General features: G+C 39.5%; 1 protein-coding gene across 1 annotated transcript in view; it reads left to right on the forward strand.

Moving 5' to 3' along the window:
• FBXL17 (F-box and leucine rich repeat protein 17) overlaps positions 1-25155 on the forward strand; it is a 567698-nt gene that overhangs the window by 536339 nt on the left and 6204 nt on the right. Inside the window, exon 8 of the mRNA XM_023732005.1 lies at positions 7261-7403. Within this exon, the coding sequence (XP_023587773.1) occupies positions 7261-7403 (143 nt within the window). The remainder of the gene's footprint in view (positions 1-7260; positions 7404-25155) is intronic.

Raw genomic sequence — 25155 nt, forward strand, 5'->3', positions numbered from 1 at the left:
AGGTTTACAGAACAAATAGTTTCTCATTAAACAGTCAGTACACATATTGTTTTATGACATTGGTTAACAACCCCACGACATGTCAACACTCTCCCTTCTCGACCTTGAAGTCATTCTTTTTTTAAAAAAATATTTTATTGTGTTTTAGGTGAAAGTTTACACAGCAAATTAGGTTCCCATTTAACAATTGTTATACAAATTGTTCTGTGACATTGGTTGCAATTTTGACAATGTGTCAGCATTCTTATTATTTCTGTTCTGTTTCCATTGATCTAGCTTCCCTTCCCCTCCTTGCTTTCTCACCTTTTCTTTTGGGTAAATGTTGACTGTTTGGTCTCATATAGTTGATTGCTTAAGGGAGCACATTACTCATGGATGATATTGTTTCTTTTATAAGCCAGTCTATTATTTGGCTGAAAGGTGATCTGTAGAAATAGCTTCAGTGTCAAGTTCGAAAGGTATCTTAGGGCAATAGTCTCGGGGGTTCCTCTAGTCTCTATCAGTCCAGTAGGTCTGGCCTTCTTTAGAAATTTGAATTTTGTTCTACATTTTTCTACCATTCTATCCAGAACCTTCTATTTTATCTCTGGTCAGAATGGTTGTTAGTGATAGCTGGACACCACCTAGGTCTTCTTGTCTCAGGTTAGAATCCATGATTCGTGTGGGCTGTTAGTCTGTGGACTAGTTTCTTCTTTGAGTCTTTGGTTTTCTTCATTCTCTTTTGCTCCAGATAAGTAGAGACCAACAGTTGTATCTTAAGTGGCCACTCACAAGCTTTTAAGCCCCCAGACACTACTCACCAGACTAGGGTGTAGAACATTATCTTTAATTGACTAAGTTGTCCCATGACACTATGTTCCTAAGCCTTTTAAACCAAACCCGCAAGTTGTTTGAAGATGTCTAGGAAGTCTCCGTAAGTATGGCCCCCATTCTTTTTTAAACACTTATTTATCTTCTGATATCACAAGATGTTCCAGATGCATCTTGTATTTTACCTGCTCCAGTGCTGGAGTCAACCATTTCTCTTGGGAGCCCTGATTCCTTTTACTGGAGAATGGTATTTAGAAACCAAGATCTGAGTGCTAGTAGATTATTACTACTGGGATGTCATTGCTCTTCAGCTATTTCAGCAAAAGGAACTAAGAAACATGTATATATACTAAACCATGCATTCACATACCAAACCACAACCAATTGCCATCAAGTCAATTCTGATTCATAGTGACCCTATAGGACAGAGTAGAACTGCCCCATAGGGTTTACGGAAGCAGACTGCCACATGTTTCTCCTGCAGAACAGCTGGTGGGTTTGAACTGCCTTCCTTTTGCCTAGCATCCGAGCACTTAACCATTGCACCACCAAGGCTCTTGCATACACATACACAGTATTTATTTCTATATTTAGCTCTCTATTTGTGTGTATGGGTATATATGTGTATACACACATGCACAAATACATATATCTCCATGGGTTCATACTAATACTTCTGATTCTGATCCAGTACCCTAAGGTTCATTATAGCCTTTTCCCTTCTCTTTTTGTAACTTATTTCTCCAGCAGTGAAAAGTTGGCTGTCATTGTTTAGAATTCCAGATGACACATAAAGTAGTTACTGAATTGCTAACTCATAGCCCTGTGACAAGTATATTTACTAACTATAGTACATTATTTACTTATAGTTCTTTCTGTTCCTTATGGTATTCAGTCAAAATAATGTTTTTCAATCCTACTTTAGTTATCTTTTTCCCATCCTTCTCAGTGTGGCTATATTGTTCATCTAGGATAACCCAGGATACCATTCATTTGTAATACAGTTAGGTTCATTTGTTATTGTTTGTTCATAGCTGCCCCCCCCCCAATCCTGATTGGTTTTGTTTATTTTGAGAAGTATGGGAAACGTTACCTATTGCTCAGAGAGTGAAAGCTATACAAAAAGCAATACCCCAAAAATGTGTCTCGCTCCCCATCTCCCCTACATTGAATGCCCCCTTCTTTCCACTCCTTTCTCACCCACTTCCTATAGATTAACAATCTTTGTAGTTTCTGGTTTATCTTTCCTGTATTCCTTTTGTACAAATGAGCAGATAGATGGGTATTTTCTTATATTCCCTTCTGTCTTATATGAAGGGTAGTAGCACACTATACATACTCTTTTGCACTTCGCTGTTTCTAGTTAATGATTTGCAGATCATTCCAAATTAATTCATGGTGATCTTTTCCCTTCTTTTTACAGCTGCATAATATTCCATTTTGTGGATGTAGTATAGTTTATTCAACCACTCTTCTGTGTATGGGTATTTAGTTTGCTTCCATTCATTATTTTGCAATTACAAATACCCCAATAAGTAAACTTGTATAAATGAAATTTTGTATTGTTAGAGGTATATCTCCTGGGTAGATTCCTAGAAGCAGAATTTCTTTGTCTAAAGTTAAGGGTACAGGCAGTCCTCAGGTTACCAGTGAGATCCATTCCTGAGTGTGTCTTTAAGAATGTAATAGGTAAGTCGGAACAGGTGTTTACGGTTCTTATTTAGCCTTACTTTAGTGCAAAGGCTCAAAGCCTTTTCAGTGTTTTAAAAGCTGCATGTGCAGCAAGTGAAGATGATTGTGATGAAGAATGTGTTAGTTTAATCGTTTCAGAGTAAGGGCACATTTACATAACATTAAAGGGCAAGTACATGTTCATAACCCCAGGACTGCCTGTATATGTGTTTTTCTTAAGTATTGCCAAATTTCCCTCCAGAAGGATTATACCAGTTTGCATTCCTACTGGTAATATATGTTGGTACTTATTTCTTTACAGCCTAACTAACAGAATGTGTTGTCATGTTTTTAACTTTTGTCAGTCTTATAAATGAGAAATAGTATATCAATGTTGTTTTAGTTTGCATTTCACTAATTATGACTCAGTTTGAAATTTTCCACATATGTTTGAAGGCTACTTTTATAGCTTTTATTGTGAATTGTCTGTTCACATCTCTTTCTGCATTTTTATATCAGGTTTTTTTTTTCTTTTTGGCCCTTTGTCTCCCAATTTTTTGAGTTCTTTAGATGATAGAGATATTCACTCTGTGTGTTATATGTTGTGAATATTTTCTCAGTTTGTCAGTTGTATTTTGACCTTATTTATGTTGGGTTTTTTTTTTTTTTGCCATGCAAATATTTTTATTTCTGTTTAGTCAAATTTATCCATCTTTTTTTTATTGCCTCTGGATGTTGATCATAATTAGAAAGCCTTACCCTTATCTGTGTACTTTAAACCTCAATTATATTGACTTTTACCCTTGGTCATTATGAAATTTTGCCACTCTCAGAGGAATACAAATAAAGTGTATTGTGTCTTTCAGTCACTCTGTCTGCCTATCACCTGCCTAAAGAAATCCCTATTAGTGGGTTATTGCATATCTTTGATGAACATATAAGTTTCTGAACTACAGCTTTTAGTCCGTGTAATTTTTTTAATTGAGCTTTTTTTTATTAGTTTTGCACTTACCACATAAAAAGGTATATTAAAATTGCGTTAGAATTAGGAATTAGCCATGCATAATTTATCCCTTTTCAAGGCTCAGTAAATACCACTGTAATGTGTCAACAACCCCTAATGAAGGTGGTAAACACTCATTACATTTACAACCCTCTCAGCCCAGGTGCAGTCTACCAAGTTCATGATCACTGATGGAGAATAGGTAGTTCAAGAACTCTAGCAGTCACATAATGACTAAGTACTTATATAATGTGTCCATTTGCCCAGAGCTTTTTAGTTTTCAAAAGTCTTTTATGTCTTTTCATTTTGTATCTTCTGCAACACTGTAGGATCGTTTTGGGAGATGTCAAATAAATCATTGCACTTATGTAGTACAGAGTTCTTTCCATGTATTATCCTATTTGAACTTCAAACCAATTCTGTGAAGTAGGTAGGATATATAGTCAACATCCCTACTGTCCAGGTGAGGAAGTCACGAAAAGTTAAATGTCATCCTGAGGTCAGACATCTACTAAGTAGTGCCTGTGGAACTGAACTTGAGACTATGCTGCGCTAGAGGTCTCACAGCTAGTTCATTACCAACAAAGAAAAATTTTACAAGAGCAGGATATATTCAGAGGGAGGTAAAACTATACCGAGTAGTATGTATTTTGGAATCAAACAGCTCTGTTGGCCTCTGTTTTTATGGTCACAGCTTCATGACATGAAGGACTCTGCTTGTTTTTGCTGCTCTTCGTTATCTCCCATACCTACTCCGGTGCCGCTAATCATTGAATAAATATTTGTGGAATAAATGAACCTTGCCACTTCCTTGTTCAGTTTTACTCTAACCACACAGAATGGCTTGCAATGCCCCTGCTCTTTCATATCGGTCTACTTTTATACATGGTGTTTCCCTAGCTCAACATACTTGCCGTCACCACTTTGTTTTCCTGGAGAATCCTTACTTATCCCTCAAGACCTAGTTCAGCTCTTCTGTGAGGCGTTCCTTGGTATTTCTTCTCCCCTAGGAGTGAGAGGCTCCTATGCTCCCTTGGCATGCCACTATAATAGATCTAAGCACATTATACTCATTGGTGTATTCAGCTAATACTTTTAAGAGCCTACTTGGTACCAGCCACACATTAGGTGCTGGGCATACAGCAGTGAATAGGAGCTGTCATTCTAATGGGAGAGGCAGACATAAAAATAAACTAATAAGTATAGGAGTAAATGGTAAGGTGATCAACTCTGAGAAACTGACCCTGCACTGAAGATTGGAAAGGTGAAGAGTTAAAATTGGGAAGAGAGCATTGTATTGTTACTGTTTATTTGCCTGTTTCCCATCTATATCCCCACTCCTCCCCCACCCCCCAACACACACACTGAGCTCAGTGAACCTTTGTATTCCCCAGGACCCAGCACGGGCCTGGCATTAGAGTCATACTGCAGTTCCACACCCTGCTTGTGCTGCACATATTAGAATGACCAGGTGCCTGGCCCCATGTTTCTGATTTAGTGTATCTGATGTGCATCCTGGGAGAAGACTTCCGACTTCTCACTCTCCTACTTACTATTTTGTGACACTGTTATTCAGTCTGTCTGTGTCTCCTATTCCTGTATTTTAAATGGAAATAAAAACAAGCCTTCATAGAGTTGCTGTGAGGATTAAATGAGACAATGCACTTAAAATTCTTAGCTCAGTGCTTGGCACATTGGACAGACATCAAAAATGTTAGAGGAATCCCTCTAGAGTGCTCATTACGTGTTTGTTGAATGAATGGATGTTTGAGGAATAAGGAAGTTTAGTTCTAACTTCAGTAAGTGCTAAAGTTGACAAAACAAAAATTGAATACTCCTAATTATCTTCACGTGTCTTATTTATTATTTGCTCTAAGTTGGACAAGGAAGGGACAAGAAGGAAAACACCAAACACCAGGGTTTTTAATGCCTACAGTCAATAGCTTCATTTGCTTATAAAACAGCCTCTGAAAACTTATCATTTCATTTGGTTTACCCTTTTCTGAATAGTGCAGCGTTTCCAGCCTCAAACCTGAAAAAAAAAAACTCAGCTGTACACAATCTGCCGACCTTGGGCCATCCTGCAATGTGTACTTTTTTATCTTTTGAAATCACTGTTTGAGTACTTTCTGTTGAAAGAAATTTCTTTTATGTATTTCATACTTCATCTATCATGGGAGATCTTCAGGATATCATAACCGATGAAGGTTATGACAATACCAGAGAGAAAAATAATTTTCTGAGATCAAGGACACCAGTGGAATTAACCTGAGATATTGTTTCCACTACACAAAAATATTATTCAGACCATTACAGCAAACCTTTAGTAGTTGACAGATATTCCCACCCCCCTTGGAAAACGTTAAATGTCAAAAGAGCATGTACAAAGATGAGAGCATTAACAAACTGGTGGCATGAAAAACTTAAAAAAAAAAAGAAAAAGTTTTTTCACTGGAAAAGACTGGAGTCATGATTATTGGTTTTATAAATATTCAGTATTTGACTGTCTGGAAGTGCTTTGATATTGAAATGCATGGGCCTAAGTTTTTAGTAAATCAAACAGACAAAAATAAATTACCAATGTAGATCGACAAAGAGATTTTGCCAAGTGTTCTTTTCTGTGAGCTGTAAGAGTTAACACTTATTTACATGAGTAATTCACTGTGCTCTTAATATCAATCTAGTCAGCACTAGCATATTTTGCAAATATCATCCACTTTTAATGTCACGGAAGTCAACTCATGCTATCTTAGAATCAGGCAATAATTAGCAAACAAGTTCTCTCTCCTTTTTAATATTTGTGGCATTGTTTTCATTCACAAACCAATGCAGCATAAACTTAATCTGGCTGGAGGTTTGAAATCTGTTTTTCTGCTCAATAAATGTGGAGGTGTGTACGTCGATCAGATCAGAAGTCCGTGGAAAAGAGCCACATTCACTGACCAGTTGCTCTCTGACAGGATGATGGGTTATGGAGCTTTGCAGTGATATGTCGTGCACGTATTAGATTATGGGAAAACCATCTGTACTTTAGTAGTGGTACAATACTAACCTGTCAGGAAATTCAGAGATACTGTGATAGTTTTCAGATGACAGGCTTCATTTTTTATGTTAATAGAAGGAAGACTTCTGATCTGGGAAGGAAGTTCACCATAACAAATGCATTCCCTTTACTGCATTCTAACATGGTACCAATTAAATTCAACTGTATATGTAAAGTACTCTTAATTTCTAACAGTCCTAAGAAGGATGATTGTGAAAAATATTATATACTCTTATATTTTACAGTTCATGAACAGTTGGAAAAGATTATGCCAATCGGTAAATAAATTCACATGCAGTATAACACACCTCAAAATGGTGTTTACATGGGCTTTTCTTTAAAAAAAAGAATTATTAAAAGTTATCTTGGGTAAATTTTAGTTACTACTTGGGTTTTTTGTAAGGTTATATGTGTAATTCATTTTCATTTATTCCTATTGCAAACTCGAATGTTTGAAACTATAGGTAATCTTGTGATGAGGAAAACTGATAAGAGGTTTTGTTCCTAAGAAATGAAATTTATAGAACGATTGTTCACTTTGCAAAAAGGTTTGTCATAGGGCAAGCTTTCCTAAAGCATTTCAAATTTAGTTTAGTTTACAAAAAATTCATTTACACACAATGTTTCAGGAACAAATTTAGTGAGGAAATGAGAGAAACAGTCATAATATAAAGAGATCCCTTACAGTACTAACATTCATGCTTGCTTTCCTTCTCTCTGTCCTTCCTTGCAGCACTGATAGCCATTGGGCGGTACAGCATGACAATAGAGACTGTGGATGTTGGATGGTGTAAAGAAATTACAGATCAAGGAGCCACCCTGATTGCACAGAGCAGCAAGTCTCTGAGATATTTGGGGCTGATGAGATGCGATAAAGTAAGAGCTTTCTGTCAGATTGTTTCCTTTATATCAATATAGTTAGTAGCTTGATATCATATTCACCTTTTATCTCTGTCTGTCTCTATATATACACATATAAATATATAGCCATAAAAATATACTGTAACAGCTATGCATTGTAAGATGCCTGGTTTTCTAAACTAATTTGAAGATTCTTTTTGCATTTCTCTCTTTAATAATGAATTTTGCTCTTATGCAGAAAGAAAAAGCAATCATACACACAGTCAGTTTAGATTTTGTCCTCCTTTGCATAAGTGCATGATTCAAAATAAAAAAGGGCTCATGGCAAACTGCAATTTTGTAGAGTCTAGCAGTAAATTTCTGTTCTGGGTTCCAAGTTTCCTGCTACAGTGAGGTGTAGAGAACAGTGCCAAATTAGTTTTTCACAAGTGTGCAATTTCATTGCACAACATCTGTGCATTTTGGCCATTTGGGGACAAGAAAGGGCCAATGAGAGGATATTATGGGGAGCTTGACTTTCTCCACACTTAAGATGCCACTCTTAGCATATGATGAGAAACAATCCCAGAAGCCCAGCACAAGGCCTGTGGGACGGGCCAAAGACATGAGCCTGAGTTTAGGAAATTGCACCCCACTTAACATAGAACCATTTGAAGGCTGAGAAGAAAAATAATAAAAATATACGTTGAACACCTGGCACCAGAGACGCACTTTCCCCTATGTTACTTCCATTTTGTCTCTACAACAATCCTAAAACATAGTTAATTTGCACTGCAAAGGGGCTACTCTGCCCAGATTTCACCCCAGGCCTTCAGAGTGTGTGTCCAGTGCTCTTGGCACAATTGTGGTTGAGGTCTCCAGGCATGGTGTCTGCTTCCCTAGAAAAGGTTCATCTTGGATTCTTTCTCAAGAAAAGCAGACATCTTCTACTAATTTACACATGCACACTACTTTTGCAAATGGTGATTAGGGACAAATTTAGCTAAAGAAAGTGAAACTAAATGCACATGCCTCTTAAGGGACATGCATTTTCTAAATGCAGCAAATTCGAGGGATAAATAGAATAATGCTCAAAATCCCTTGTGTACTCTGTCAGTTTTGTTAATTGACCTAGTTTTTTTTCCAAATACTTTAAAATACCAACTTATTCTAGACCTTCCTCAATTATATTTGTTGATGTTGTTAGGTGCCGTCGGTTCGGTTTCAACTCATAGAGACCTTGTATACAACAGAATGAAATACTGCCGGGTCCTGCACCATCCTCACAATCGTTGCTATGTTTGAGCACATTGTTGCAGCCACTGTGTCAGTCCACCTCGTTGAGGGTCGTCTTCTTTTTCGCTGACCCTCCACTTTACCAAGCATGATGTCCTTTGTTTAGAGAGATTTTATAATATGTTCTTAGTCCAGCCTACAAAGCGGACTTACTTTGTAGCTAAGCAACAGCAACGAGACCCAGGGGTTGCGAGTCTCATCAAATCTCACTGTTAACTAACCTAACGGTGCTACTAACCCTGTCACTTTAAGCTGACTTCTTTTAAAACAAAGTTAAAGGGTCCACAATAGGCAGAGTGTTCCAGAAACGCTAAACAATGACAGCAGAACTCCTCAGCTTCTGCCAGAAGGAACATGAGTGCTATCTAGCCAAGGCCACCAAAATGTATGCATTCAAAATGTATTGGTGTATCCACAACCATTCTGGGAAATCACCATATTTCTCATCTGTACTCTTCAGATTTGTTAAAGTCAGCTCCATCTTCAGAGATGAGTTGTGGAAGTTGTATGTTTCAGTTAGTACAGAAGATTATTACAGTCGTATTACTGAATCACATTTAGCTGATTTTCATAAGTTAAGGAATGGGTGGTTTTCTACCCAAATGCTCCAAATTAAAATCCAAAAGTAGTTGGGGGCGGGGGGTTTGTTCTGATTAACAGTATCCCTTAGGGTTTCAGCCCTTTCCGCAGACAGCCTCTGAATCTTCTTTGTCCAATCAGAGAGCTGCCCTGGGAGTCCATCAGCTCTAGTGTTTTGCCATCTGGTCAGAGCTGGCTGCAGTGCAGCCCAGCGCAAGGAGATGGTGGGCCCAGCCTTACTGTGTGGGTCCTCAGGCTAAAGGCTGCCCAGAGCCAAACATGAGAGGTTCTGTAAGGGCGAAAGAAGCTTCCAAACTACCCTCAAAGTACAAGTAAAGCCTTGCACCTAGAAGCCTTTGTTCATTTGAGTTGAATGGAAGCCTAGAGTTAAGTAGCTATGCAGTTTTCCAATTTTGTATTATGTTATACATCTCCAGATTTAAAATTATCATCAAGATTCAAAGACAGATTTGAGTAGCAAAGAAATGAGTGTAGGAGTTAAGGACATGGACTCAAGCCAGAGTTTGGGTTCAAATTTGGGCTGCACTTACTAGTTGTGTTATCTTGGGAAGTTAGTTAACCTCTGAGTTCCTCCATTTCCTCATGTGTAAAATGGGGATGATAACAGTACCTATCTTGTAGAATTGTTGTGAGCATTTAAACAAGTTGACATTACAGAATAATGTTTGTTATAAAGTGCTCTGTGTTAGAATTATTCTTATCATCAAAATCATTATGTTGATTATTAATTTATGTTGTGATATTTGAATTTCAAATGAAAAAAATCTATATATTATTACCTTACTATCTCATTTTGAAAAAGGAACCCTGGGGCACAGTGGTTAAAGTACTCAGCTGCTAACTAAAATGTCAGTGGTTCAAACCCACCAGCCACTCTGTGGAAGAAAGATGTGGCAGTCTGCTTCCGTAAAGATTTACAGCCTTGGAAACTCTATGGTTCTACTCTGTTCTACAGAGTTGCTATGAGTAGGAATCAACTCCATGGCAGTGGATTTTGTTGTTGTTGTTGTTATCTCATTTTGAAAAAGTATTTAAAATTTAAACTCAGATGAGAAAAGATGTTGCCTTTTTACTTTTTCTTGCCTAAATTTAAAATTAAGTTTACTATTTTCTGTGCAAAGACATCAATAATTATATTTTCTACACACTTTGCAAAGGTAAACTAGTACCTCCATGACACACTCAATATTTGAAATCAATTTACTGTCTATTCAGTCATAGGATAAAGAAAGATTTGCAGTGTGAGAAAAGGGTGAGTTGAAGATAAGACAGTACAAATAAGGAAACAAAAAGAAAGTAATAAAAATAGAACAGGAAACCGAAAAAAATGTATGGCTAGGGTATAGAGAAGATCCACTATCTATCTCAATCTTGTGACTAACTGTGCCAACAAATAATTAAAGAACAAAATTAATTTGAGCCTATCACTCTTCTCCCTGTACCTTGACCAAATCTGCTAAACATTAATAAAACTCATTCGTCTGAGTTCTCCTCCTCCTCCCTGCACATCTGCTGGGGCCAGAGGAGAAGGCAGGGGACCTCAGTGGTCTACACAGGAATGTTGTCAGTGGGACGCCTGCTTGAGGAGGGAGGGGAGTCTGCGTGTGCCAGCTCTCGTCTTCAGTGATCCTGTGGTTCTGTGAAATAGTGAAGGCTAGTTGTATTTTCTTTCACACACAGTCAATTTAATTTGGGAGCCATTTATATTTAACTTGGGAGCCATTTATATTTAATTTGGAGGCTATATTTTACCAAACTGGTGCTTTTTCCTTCATTTCAGCTTTTGCGGAATTACAAGAATAATAAAACGCAGTTTATTTGTTGTGGGAAGATGTATTTTCTCCCTCTTTCTTATGTTAGGTAAACAGAGAACAGATGAGAAACGTTAGTAAACATATTTTTTGCACATGAAAGTAACATATTCTTGGACGATCAGATAATGCAGTAGATTTGTTTGGCTGCAACATTGGTGACTCCTAGGGAAGAGTCCTGCGGTCGTTCAACAAATGCAGCGTTCCCTGTGCAGTTGTAAAGTTAGGAAGTGCATTAAGAAGTCCCTGTTCGAGTAGCTTTTCTGATTGCTAGATGGATAAGCACGTTAGAGGCATTACTTTGGGTTTTGACGCTGACGCCACTTAATCTTCTAAACTTTAGTGCATTGTAAGAACCAAGAGAAGAAAACGCTGTGTGAGACGGCTTTGATGAATTGGGGTGAGCTTATATTCTTAAAGACTGTTCAAAGGCTTACTTGACCTTGGGAATTAGAGTTGACCCGAAATCACCTATCAACTTAACGCGCATTTATTTGGTAATTTAGTTAAAACTGCTTGTACAATCAATGGGACCCTCTAATAAGAGCAGTATGTTTACCCCTGTTCCCACAGTTATAGACAGCAGCGACTTTAGTCATAGGAATTATTTTCACAACTTCAGTGAATTCCAGATTCTATATAGATCTGTTTCTTCTAATAATATGATATTTTCCTCATTTGTTACAAGGCAGTTTGGATGGAGAACAAAACTGAAAGGGACAAAAAAAAAAAAAAAAAAATCCGTGGGAAAGCTGTAGGGCAAATGGAAACGCAGTTTTCAAGGTTAATGAAAAATGTTTGGGGTAACAAGGTTGATGAGAAGGGAGGGAGCACAGTGGCCTGGCACTGGCTGGGAAACCAGACCTCGCCAGAGGCAGCCTGGCTGGTTTGGAAAATCTCGGTGATAAAATGTTGTGGTAGAAACCTCTGCAGTGTGTGTTAATACAGAAGTCTGGAGACAGAGGGCCTGAAATTATGAGCAGTGAATAACATCATAAACGTAGCAATTCTCAAATGCCAAACCCTTGTGAAAAGCAGTTGGATGGAGAAATGCTGGAGCTTTTAAAAGCTCCCTTTCACTTTTTTTTTTTTTAAACTTCATGCAGAACTAATTTTATACACTGTTCATTTGATTTGAAAATGCCAGCATCTGGGGTATCATTAAAGAGCATTATTGAGGGAGCCACTTTTGGCTAAGCATTTTTGTTTAAAATGCTTGGTTCTTAGGTCCCTGCAGAGTTACAAATAGGAAGAAAAGAAAGTGTACCTTGATTTCCCTAAGTCCGCTCCTGCGCCTTTGCCCTGAGCAGATAGCTTCTCTTCCACTAGGAGGTTTCCTCCCCTGAACCAGTAGAGGCGCCTGGAGAGCCGTGGGGGCCACATTACTTAAGGAGTAGACATAAATAGATTTTGAAAGGTCCACCCAATGTCCTATGACCAAAGCCTCTTGGAATTTCTTTGATTTCTAGTTGACATAAATTAGAATTACACAGGCGTGAAGATTCCGCCCAGAAAAGATCAGAGAGACTTCTTGGGGAGGAGAGCTGCCTCTGTGTGATCCTATTGATTATCCAGCTGCCTTCAGACCAGGGACCTCTGTGGAGGCTGACTATTATTGATCCCCACCATGAAAATAATCGAATTAATTCATTTCTCATCAAACTGCCGTTGCCAAGACCTTTCTCCTCACCTGCCCCAATTCCTGAAGTAAGTTCTTAGTTGAGAAGTAAGATACTTGATTTGTTTTAATAAATGCTGGTACATTCTTCAGGCCATAAGAAATACTGGTTTTCACACAGAGTTCCTCATTTTAATGGCAGCGAGATTTTATTTAATCAAATCAATGAGAAGCCAATACAGAAAGCAACTAATAGAAACCAGTCTGCTTTTTAAAGCCAAGAATCTGCTTCACAACCTTAAAATATCAGGGGCCAAGTTTTGTGTGCCCAGTTTAATGTAAAAATATTAAGGGAAAATTGACCACTGCATTTTTCAGGAAGTAGTTATGGTAAGCAAAAGCCTCAACAACCTAAATATTTCTGGGGAGAAAATGGAGTTTTTATCAGCTTGTTTAGGAATCAGGAGCAGGAAGGACCTATGGGGAAAATAATACAGGACTCTCTAATATACAGAACTAACTGGAAAAAATCAGTTTAAGGGAAAAATAATTTGTGGGGCACTGTGTCCAGGACTGTTTTGGTAGCTTTCATCCATGAAACAAAGTGTGTACCTGCAGGGAATCCTCCTTTCCCCACAAATATGCACAGCTGTTTCCAGATTGCAGCTAGCCAATATTTAAGATTTAAAATTTATGCCGTATCAAAGAAAAGAAAGTAAAAAAACAAAAACTTTTCTGTCCTAACGTGGCAGGAGTCCCCTGTCGTGGGTGGTGTAACCATTACCTGGGCTGCCCACAATACCATGTGCTCTAAGAGAAAGGGGTGATGAAAAATGGCAAGAGAGTGTATCTGGGGCTCTAAAATGTGAACTTAAGTCCTTCACTTGAAGCATCAGCAGCTTGTTCCTCTTCCTGATAAAACAGTTTCTCCAGGCGATTTTCACGTAGGAGCACTTTAAAACACAGTTTTACAACCCTCTCCTGATTATTCCTGCTAATTGAAATAGGGAAAAACACGTCAGCTGAAATTCAGAGAGAACCTCTCAACCTCACTTTAGCCAAGAGTTCCCATCTCCTCTTCTTCCAACTCTATTCACCAGAACTGCTAAGAGGTGGTAAATGAAAGTTTTTCCAGTGGTTAAGTACAAAACCAAGAAACACGGCATGGAGCTTTATGGTAGAGGGTAAAATGGTGGGTACTAGTGTCAAACTGCTTGGTTTTCAAATTCTACCTACATTGCCTTACTATCTGTGAGACCTTGGGCAACTTAATTTCTAAAATCCTCGGTTTTTCCATCTGACAAATAGGGATAATAATAGTTTTATCCTCTTTTGAGCTTTAATGAGATATTATAATAAAGCACTTAGCCCTAAATCTGGCACACTGTAAGCACTCAATAAATGTTAACTGCTGTTCTCATCATCAATATTATTTACTAATGTGTACATACCTCCCCTGGAATCTTATATCTGGTATATTAAGTACCTGCCCCAAGATTCGTAACATTCTAACCATAAATATAAGCTCACATGCTAAGATCTTTTCCAAAAAGGAAAAAACTAACCTCTCGAGAATCAAACAACAATTCTAAAAAAGAATACAATCTTTTTTAAAATACTTTTGACCTATTAAATTACAGTCAAACTTACAGCAGAAGAAACCTTAGAGACTGGCAGGTCTTGGTCTTTCTTTTGAACAGAGTATTGACTTGCCAAGCCAGCATCCAGGATGGGCAGGGACTTGTTTAGTTTGTTTCTTCAGGAAGATCGACATCTGTACAGAACTTTGAAGGGACTATGCTGAAAGCAGCTGTTTGTGTTTTCCTTGCCTTTGTTATGGGATTGACGTATACTGGAATTTTTTTTTTTTTTTTAAAGGAGGATGGAGAGGGCCTCCTATTCCCCCAAATGCTGTAGGGTGAATAGAATATTCTTTTGGAGTTTACCTGAAGACACCCTGGAGCGTCATTGCTTTGCTGTAAATAATCTCCTTGGAGCTTTGATTTGGCTTAAGTAATTAAACAAAAAAATTGAGTTGCAGGATCATATTATTTTTCTAATTTAGAAATAGGAAAGTTAACAGCATTTCCTTAATAGAGCTCAGATTAGATCCCTGAACTCCTAAACACCTGACTTCACGAAGTAGAAATGAGAGTGGCCTGCAGTGGCTCAGTCAATTGAGGGAAGCTCAGCCTGCGTCTGAGGCCCTGGCCATTCAGCAGCAGGTTTCCACTCCTGCCATGCTGGACCTAGCGAACGTTTTCTTCCTGTGTGGCAAGCAGTCTTTCACAGATAGCCTAACCTTTTTTTCTTAAATTTTTATCATATATTTTATCCATTTATTCAAGAAATATTTGTTGTGTAGTTTATTGTGTTTCAGTCACTGCCATGCGTGATGGGTCAGAAAAAAATGTTGAGTAAGACAGACTGCCTACCCCCGTGGAGCCTGCTGGGGAGATAACAAGCCAACAGGCAAGAGCAATATTGTCAGGCTGCAAATTAATAGAAGAAAAAAAAACTGGCATCCAGAATTACGTTTTTTTCTGAATAAAGAACTTTGCTTGATCCCACATCAGCCTTCAGCTATGATTTTCCCTGGAGGAGGAGGAGGAATTTGGTTTGTGGAGTTCTTGGTTTGAGAAGGCGTTCTCTGAGGAGGGGTGCTAGGCTCCAAGGGCACCTCTGGGACATTCTTCAACAGACCTGTGTACACACACTTCTGCCAGACAAGGGCCATGAGATGTGAATGTCATCCTCGCCGACTGACTGTTGGTGTGCTGGAGGGAGAAGGGCAGGGTGAGGGAGAGTCCATTATCTCTGGAGGTCAGCCATTCCTAGTTTCCAGGGCAATTAGGCCTCCACCAGTATGATGCCTTTTTTTTTTTTTTTTTTTTTGCCACTCTGCTGTTAAATTTCTCTTTAGGCGCTGTTGTCCTTACTTTCTCACCACCCACTCCAGTTCTGTTTCCATCTCCCCTAGGCCACTGATTCTGCTCCTTTCAAGGTCACCAGTGACCTCCGTGTTGCCAAGTCCAGTGGCCACTTCTCTGTCCAGAGCTTGCTCAGACTCTTAATTGCTGCATTCCACATGGTTAACCCTCCGATTCCTCCTTTGTGAAAACGCTTTTCTCTTGCCTTCCCTGTCACAACCACCCTCCCCCCTTACTTTTCTGCTATGGCAGTTTTCTTTTGCAGTGTGACAGATCACTTTTATATGCCGTTTCTTGCTATGGTCTTGTAACTCTCACCAAATGATTGGGTGGGACTATGCAAATAAGGTGCTTGTGGCCCACCAAGGGAATTGGACAGCTTGCTAATAGTACAAATAAGGTCCATGGCACCCTTGTGGTGGTGGGACCATGCAAATAAGATGTATGGAACCCTAATGAGGAGATTGGTCAGTTTTGCCATCCTGGTAGACTTAAAATGAGCTATCCCAGAGGCAAAAATGGGAGACTTCACTACCACCAAGAAGAGATGGGAATGGAGCACGTCCTTTGGATTCGGAGTCCCTATGCTGAGAACCTCCTAGACCTGGGAGATAGAGAAAGAGAGCTATAACACTGGAGGGTACAAGACAGTGAGAAGCAATGGCAGAGAAACGGCAGCAGCAGAACCAGGAGATAGGTGCTAGACAGCACAGTGGGCTTCTGAGCCCACAGAGCAAGGCGTTTACAGTGGGTGTGATGACCCACGGAGCAAGAGTGCTGAGCGCCTTCAGGCCAAGGCTTATTGGTGGAGTAGGGTGCCTCCAGGCACTTACTGGCAGAACTAACGAGCTTTATAACACTTGCCCGAGCAGGGCAGAGGCAAGGCCAAGAAGCCAAGGGCCAGGGAGAGGCCTGCCTGTGAGCATGGCTGAGAAGAAGCTGTCCTGATTGAAGAACTGTATCCTGAATTGTTCCTAATCCTGAATTGTAACTTGTTACTTCCCTTATAAACCCCAAAATTGTGAGTACTGTCTGTGAGTTCTGTGTGACCACTGCAACAAATTATTGAACACAGCAGAGAAGTAGAGAGTGCCGTGGGAGGAATGGCTGGTGTCAGAATTGGTAAAAAGGTTGGAGAGAGGAGGTATGTCTGACCTTTGCCTCATAGGAGTCAGCCTTAGGCTGATGATCTTGATTTTCCCTCCTTGAGAAGTTAGTCGAGGAGGTCAGACACCCTCGCACCATTTTTACACCTTAACTCTTCTCTGTGCCTCTATTCCCTCATCTGTGAGGTGGAAATAATAATAGAGCCTATCTCATATGTTATTTGGAAACCCTGGTGGGGTAGTAGTTAAGAGCTACAGCTGCTAACCAAAAGGTAGGCAGTTCGAATCCATGAGGCTCTCCTTGGAAACCCTGTGGGGAAGTTCTACTCTGTCCTATAGGGTCACTATGAGTCAGAATTGACTCGATGGCAGCGGGTTTGGTGTTTTGTTTTGTTTTGGTTTTTTTTTTTTTTTTTTTTTTTTTTGGTTCATATGTTATTGAGAAGATTGAGTTAATATGTGTAAAGTTCCTTGAGTGAAGTAAGCAATAAATCTTAGTTCTTGTTTGTTGTTGTGTTTAATTCTTACCTGTCTCTTCTTATCTCATCCCCCTTTCCCCTCTTTCCTCATTAGAGGAAACCATGGTTTTCTCCTATATTATATTACCAGGGCCTACCACAGTGACTGGCACATAATAATTGCTAAACAAATATGTATTAGAGGGTGGATGGATATCAAACCAGCAGTTTCTCATTGCATTCTATGTATCTCTAAGATTCCAAGGAGGTGCTTCAGAGCCTTTGGGAATGAAAAAGTGGTCAAGAGGGCCGGCTGCTTGGATCCTTGTATCAGATTTCAACCAGAGCAGCCCCATTTTTATTGCTTCATTTATTTGAATTCTACATAGCTTATGTTTGAAAAAAAAATTTATACAGCTGAAAACAAGTTTGAAAACCATTAGGCCCTACTGCCTCTTAATAATATGACAGATTGTAAAAATATCTAAAAAAGAAACAAACCAGTTACTGCTGGGTCGATTCCGACTCGGTGACCACGTGTGTTTCAGAGTAGAGCTGCGCTCCATAGGGTTTTCAAAGGTATCTATACAGAAGTAGATAAATAAATGAACAAATAAAAAAGATACCACCTTGGATTTAATACCGAGTTTCCTGTAGCTGGGGAATCCTGAGAGCTGCCAAAACCCCTGACGTTCAGGATAGTCACAGAGTTCAGGTATCTGATGTGTGGTTGGACTCAGCCTCCTTCAGAGCCCAACCCTGCAATGCTCTGATTTATGTACTGTCTCTCTTCTGAAAACCAACAACATCATATATTTTCATGTTTTTTTTTAATCTACAGATTTACAAATCACTTTTAGGCAGACTAAAATTTTGCTGCTAATTTGTTTTAGGAAACAGGTCAAATCCATGAATTCTACCTGGTGGAAGTAATTTTACAAAGATATTTTCTTCATCAGGTGCCTACTTGGTGATTGCCACTGCCCTAGGCTTTATGTAAGAAAATAACTGAAATCAAGAAAGTCATTAAGCACAAAAGAAAACATTTTTTAGTTCAGAGAAGTTTCCCCCTACATTAGTTTTTTTGGCTTAACTTTGCAAGTTTAAGTTAGAAACACCCAGATGTGTTCCATAAATACATTGCACTTACTGCTCACTTGGTGACTACATTAATTGTCTTATTAGGGCCCAGGTTTTTCAAATAGTAGATCTTTTGCTGAACCTTTTAGAGCACGCAGATATCTCCCCAAATGGCTGTCTCCATCTTGGTGTCCCACATTTGTCTCTTTTGGTTTAGATCTGCACCACGTGTGCACATGTATGGATTTGAGCAATGGGTCAATTCCATGACTGGCAATATGTGGTCTCAGAATGACTTATGTCAGGCTGTGTGCCTAGAGCTTGCACCTGGCTTGAAACATCTTTATCAGTGGAGGATCACTTGGTGAAACAGGGAATGAAAATGTCACTAATTTTTCTCTCTGACAGCAGTCTGGTTGTTGGACACTCTGTCACACTAATCTCTAATTAGAGGCTTCAGGTTGGTGAGCTTCGCTTCTCACTTAACACTGCAGGCGTTTCTGAGATCCTCATCCTCCCAGGTTCTTGGCTGCTTTCTCACTGTGCTAATTCAAGTGAATAGAGAAGCAATGCTAGTGTTAACGGGCAACCCACATTTCGTGAAAAAGAGACAGCATGAAGCCAGGCCTGTTGTGATATTGACAGAGCATAGCACTTCCAATCATTGCAAATTCTGAAATGGAATGACTGCATTTGACAAAGTTGACTGAATTTATGAGCTTCCCTCTCAGGTTCATTGCACGCTCAGTATCTATCTCTTTCTACGCTTTGGGATTTTTAGATGAGGTTTTTGCCACCCAAGAGTAATATTTCTTACCTTTCTATAAAAAAAGTACACCCTTAAAGGCCTCAGGCTATTAGTGTGTTCTGGGTGTATTGTGCATTACAGGTGTTCTGTAATCAGTTGACTTCCATATTTAGCAGGGAGCTTTCAGCCTCCAATGGAACATACAGTTTTCCTTTTTAAAATTTTGTAGTAAATACCTAGTTGTGTGTGCCCTCTTCTCCCATGTCATGGGTAGTCCCTTGAGGAAGCCGAAGGTCCATGTAAGAACTGAGTCTAGGGCAATCTTTCCTTCATGTTAGCTGTTGGGAATGTCAGGCAGTGGCCTTCTTTGGATATGCCCAACTATAGAATTGAGGCCGAATGCTGAAGTAAAAGAAACCAGTCTGTTTTTACCACATTCCAGGAACATGTCTTTTATTTCAGGTAGTGATGAATATTTGAAAAAAAAGACGGGCAGATAAGCTGTGGGAGCACCGGTTTCTTCTCTCCAGGACTCCTGACTCAGAGTTTGATGTGGAAGGCAGCATGGGAAATGAGTGGTGCTTGTTCACCTTTAAATAATCTTAAATTCTGAATTCTTGCTTTCAGATTCCTAAGTGAAGAAATCACCTTTGCCCTCTAAGAGCTCCTCAGTAGGAGGCTTTAGATCAGTAGGTCTCAAACTGGGCTGTGTATTAGAATTTCCCAGGGAGCTTTAAAAAATACTGATGCCTGGGCCCCACCCCACCAAAATTCTGATTTAAATGGTATGGGATCTGACCTGGGCTTCTGGTGATTCTAATGAGCAGTTGGGTTGAGAAGCAGTGTTCTAGACCTTTGTAAATGTATTCTTGGTTACAGACACAGTTAAAATTCATCCCCCATCAATAAATAACCTAGTATTTGTTCTGTGTGCATCGCAGTGGTGGACATGGACAAAGACATTGATTTGATGGAAAGGGAGGAGGTAAGGAAGGGAATGTGAAGTTGTCCGCAGAGAAGAAAAAAGGAGCAGGGCACTCTAGCTCACACTTAGGATTATTTTTACAGCCCCACTAGGTTGGGAAAGACCCTTTCCTTTCATTATGGCGTCTACTTGCAATCTGTTTATACCTGTTGAGCAACTGCCTTGCCCTCCTAAGGGACTGCTAAGAAGCTTAGCATTGCCTCTGAAGAGAAGGAGGTGAGAGATCATAAAATGGCACCAAATGTCTGGTGTCCTGGACCTTCCTGCTCTAACCGTAGGGAAACATCAGCAGAATGTGGCATGTCATCCAAACAGAGACAGAAGGACATCTCACTGCAAAGGGATGGAGATAGAATCATAAACTTACGCAGGTCTTCAGAGAGCTGGTGCGTGTTGGCGGCTGTGCAGGGTCCTGGAAAATCAATGTATAGTCTACTCTTGTTTTTTTCTTGGTGTCCTATTTAAAATATTTAAAATTGCACTTAGATGACTCATTTCATTTACATGCAAATTGGGGGTGTTACTAAAATTCGCATTACCCTTATTTTATCCTTTTTAATATGTCCCCATCTTGGAGCCTGTGGGCACTTACTGAAAGAGCAATTGGATCTCATTTGAATATGCATTGTCCAGGATGACTTTTGCCCGCACCTGGTGAATGCCAGGTTCCATGGATATCCAGTACAATTTCCCAGAGAGCTAAGAAGACTCAGAGAGAAGCAGACTCCTGAAGCGTATAGCCGGAGAGACAACTCTAGCCAGGAGTCAGCCTCTGGGGCTGTTAGCAGTGAATGACATTGCCCTGGGAGTCTGTGAAGAATGACAGACCAGCATGAGGGCAAGAGCCCAGAATTAGGAGGCAGGAGCTGAGTATGCTATTTGCGAGACCATCACAGATGTGCTGTGGGCACCTTACTTTCCCCATCTGCACATGCAGAGATCCACTCTCTGCAACCCCTTCCTCAGAGCAGTGCTATTTGAAAACATGAACTTACTTCAGTTATACCCTTGAGATTGTTGAGTAGGGCAGGAGAAGCATTGCATAGCTAAAAAGTAGAAGGCTGTTTAGTTGTTTACTTATCAAGCTCATGAACTGATTTCCTTTCTTTCCTGAATAATATGTGCACATCATGTGCGTGTGGTACACAGGCTGACACCTCCCAAGTGGGCTTCAGGAGTCCATTTAAATATCACTTCTTTTGAAAGCCCTCTCCAGCCCTTCTGAAGAAGGTCAGGTGCCTACTGAGTGCTTCCTTCCACAGCAACCTGCGCTTCCCCTAGAAAGCACTTTCCATACTTTGGTGTAGCTGGTATAACTGTCTGTCTTCCCTACCGGGTTATAAGCTCCAAGAGGGTAGAGCACCCTATCTGTTTTTCTCACCATCCTACCTCCAGGTCATGGAAAAACATTTCAGTGGGAGGAAAAGAGAAGAAAAAGCAATGCTTGTTTCTGCCATGGTAGCAGGTGGCGCTGCCAAAGGGCCCTTTGTTAGTCTTGCAGTTTCATCGGTTTTCATCCTGCTGCTGGAGTCTCATGCAGCCACAACTCCACAACAGAACAACCCGCAGGCCAAATCAGACCTGTTGCAGTTTACATTCCCACTGAACAACCATTTTGAAAAGATCATAAAGGAATTTGAAATGTGTTTATTTGCAAGCTGCAATATTTTTTTAAAATGTTAGAAAGAAAATGAGTGTCAGTAAGCATTTTATTGGGCAGGTGATCAGCTAGGCCCCAGTCTAGCACTTTCTTCACGCCGTGTTCCCTCTCTGCCGGGGCAGTGTGATGCAGTGATGTAGTGATGTAGTGATGCGGTGCAAAGTGCACTAGTGTTGAAGTCCTGGAGTCAATCCTGGCTGCTGTTTACTAGCTATGTGACCCTGTGTGGCATACTAATCCTGTCTGAGCCATGGTTCATCTATAATTTGAGGGTATTAATGTTTAGATGCCTGGAAAATAGTAGATGTTCATTATCCTCCCCATCCTTAGTGGAATAGGGACCTACTTTTTGTCTTACTGATCACTAGGGTGACCATTTAACACATTATTTTTAAGTATTTTGCCAAAATCCACCATGCTAAAGAGAAGGAAAGGGTTTGATTGTCTTCTATCACATGAGCACCCAATACTTATAAGTACCATGTTTCTCAGGTGGGGGGCACGGGGCAATTTTGGTTGGAGAAGTGTTCCTTCTCTGGGACTATATAATCTGTTGCAGTATTATCCATTTGCTCTCCAGGGCAGCAAATTCCAAATACCACTGTGACAACAAAAATGACCGAAAAAATAAAGCCCCTCAGATTTCTATTTGCCTCAAGGTAGGGGTGAAGGCATATTGACTCCTGAAGCCCAAGAAATCCGAGGAGGAAAATAGCTTTGCTTTTAAAGCTAGGACACCTGTCCACAGTTCTCTCTGCCACCAGATAACTGACATTAGAAGGGATGTCAGAGCCTTTCCAGATCTTTTGTGGGACCCTTCCTAGGCCTGCTTCCTCAAGCAGATGCTGATGCTGCAGGCTGATGCGTCAAATCCTCTGAACTGTGTGGAAAGCTTTGGAAACCAACTCACGTTCAGAGACCATTAGCACGTCTCTCAGTGTTACACACTTGGCGTAGTGTGTCATTGATCTCCAATAAAGAAGGCTGCCATCAATTAATCTGAAATGTAGCCTCATCATTTCCTGAGCACTGCCTGACAGCCACATGACCCAGCAAAAACTGCTCAACCACCATCGTTCTTTGGCCTCCTATGCAAAATTGCTGTAAATACCAGGGATGGTTTATCTGGAAAGGGACACCGGGTGATGTCAAATGGAAAGGCTAGCAGCACAAAGAATAACTCAAAGGGTTAAAGGAGTTTGGGCTGCCATAAATGCCAAAATTTTAGAGACTGTGACCACTGCAGCTGAAAAAAGGTGGGCTCATCACCACAATATCTGATGCAGGAGATTTTAGGTGTTTTTTTCATTTATTCAATACATATTCATTGGACAACTGCTATATTTAGCCATTCAACAGATATTTATTGAGTACTTCCTAAGTGCTAGGCATGTCATAGGTGCTAGGGATTTGGCAGTGAACAAAAACTCTCTGTATCATGGGGCTTATATCCTAATGGCAGAGAATATGCCAGAGTGTGTGTGTAGGACTGGGAACAAAGAGATGCCTAGAACACTCCTTGTTGTCAAGGAACTTTAAGTCTTGGAATAATGTAATACATTTCATTGCTGTTCATATTTTAAATAGTGTTAATGTTTTGTAGGAAAACTTCCTCCATTAAAAAAAAAAGATTTTAAGTGATTTGTTATATTCTTAAGTGTGGTTTTAGTATACTCAGGTACCAAATATCTGCCCCTCCAACAAGAAACGTCCTATTTCATGAATCAAAGAAAAAATAAGAATCACTTCATGTAAATGGATTATTTAGCAAATTTTATCAGAAATTATATTTTCCAAACAGTAGCTATCATTGAGAAGATAGTTCAGCCTAGGCTTGCACTGAATTCTGGAACTTTCTGGGCTAACTGTTGATGAGGAGATGAAGAAACAATGTGACGGTCCAGATAAATTGGTGAACCCAGTCTCTGAAACTCTGAAGGTTCTCTCTTCACCCTTCCGTAGTAGCAGCAGCAATATTATGAAACTATGGCGTGATTTACCTTAATTAGATACCAATTTGCCTCACATTTTCAGAAAGTGCTAATAGATGTTAACTCAAAATAGATTAAAATGCCAGACAAATTGCTACTACCTTAAAAAGAGCTGTAATAATTTTGAAAACATAAATTATGGTTATGCAGTCTTTGGAGAGAACTATAAAATCCAATCTTGCTTATATTAAAAAAAAAAAACAAACAACTGTGGTACATGCTTTTTTCCCTTTAATCACAGTAATTTCTTCAAATGACACCGCTGCATATTTCTTTAGGAAGATGCACTGCATTTTTCAAATCTCATGTGTCATATAGGAGTTTCCATTGCTAGTTTTCAGTGAGAAGAAAAGAAATTGAATACAGAAAACCAGGAATCATGGGGAAATTTTTTAAAAAGTTTCATTTTTATATTCCTTTTTATATTACACACATTTTATGAGTTGGAACAGAGAATGATTCTTTTCATTCTAGCTTGTGGAGTTGAGTATGACAAAATGTCTGCAGAAATGTGTATGTAAGCGTTACAATTTAAAATGATTTGGACTCTCCTGGTGTCTTACACTAAATTCCTTTTCTAAGCCGCCAACGTGCTTAAGGAGTCTATACAAAGAGGTAAGCATAATTTGTACTTCTGAGGGCTAAATGAACATGATTTCCGTATAAAATTTGTCACACCACGTTGCCAAGAGACACTATAAGTAAAAGATATAACTTTCCCTAGTAGTAGCTCATGTATTTCCCCTGAATAACTTCTACCCAACAAAGTGGAGTGTTTGCATTTTCCCCACTGCCTTGTTTCTAGAATTTGCAGAGCACAGTTAGCAAAAGGATTGCTTAGAAGATACATCATATCCACAGAGGATTGATTACTGGTGCCATTTTTCATACAGCTACACAAAGCCAAATTATTGCCTATCCTTGCCTATAGCCTGTGAAAGCCAGAGAAATAACACACCATCATTTATGTTTCGACTCAGGTGTATCTTACTTTATGCAGTAGATACAGGTAAATTGAATTTTGATAAATCAACAGGATACATAAAATATATTAGGGGAGCTGGCAAAATAAATTAGCCCTACTATGGAAGTCTTTACTAAAGTGAACAATTACCCTCTAATTTATATACTTCATAAATCCCTATCTTCATGTATCAAGTTTGCTTAGAGCGAGTTGTATATCTCTTCTTGGAAAATAGTTATCACATAGAGATATTTTCTCTTTTTAAAAACTAGCCCTCCAAAATAGATTTCCTGTCAGCTCTAGGTATAATACTTCATACATGCGTAGATTGGAAAAGATGTACCATAGAAGACAGTCCTTGTCTTTATGGTGGGTTTAAATATTTTGTTTTATCCATTCTTTTCTCATATATTTTCAGTCATTTGTTCCTTGAATGTTAAGTGGCTTGGACTATGTTTGCTTTGTTTGCAATGCAATACAGATTTTCCGAGGGTTTTCTCTAGCCCTTAGTGAGACCTGCATGTTTACAGTTTGTTTATGG

Source organism: Trichechus manatus, unplaced genomic scaffold (assembly GCF_000243295.1).
Source record: "Trichechus manatus latirostris isolate Lorelei unplaced genomic scaffold, TriManLat1.0 scaffold00047, whole genome shotgun sequence".
Lineage (NCBI taxonomy): Eukaryota > Metazoa > Chordata > Mammalia > Sirenia > Trichechidae > Trichechus > Trichechus manatus.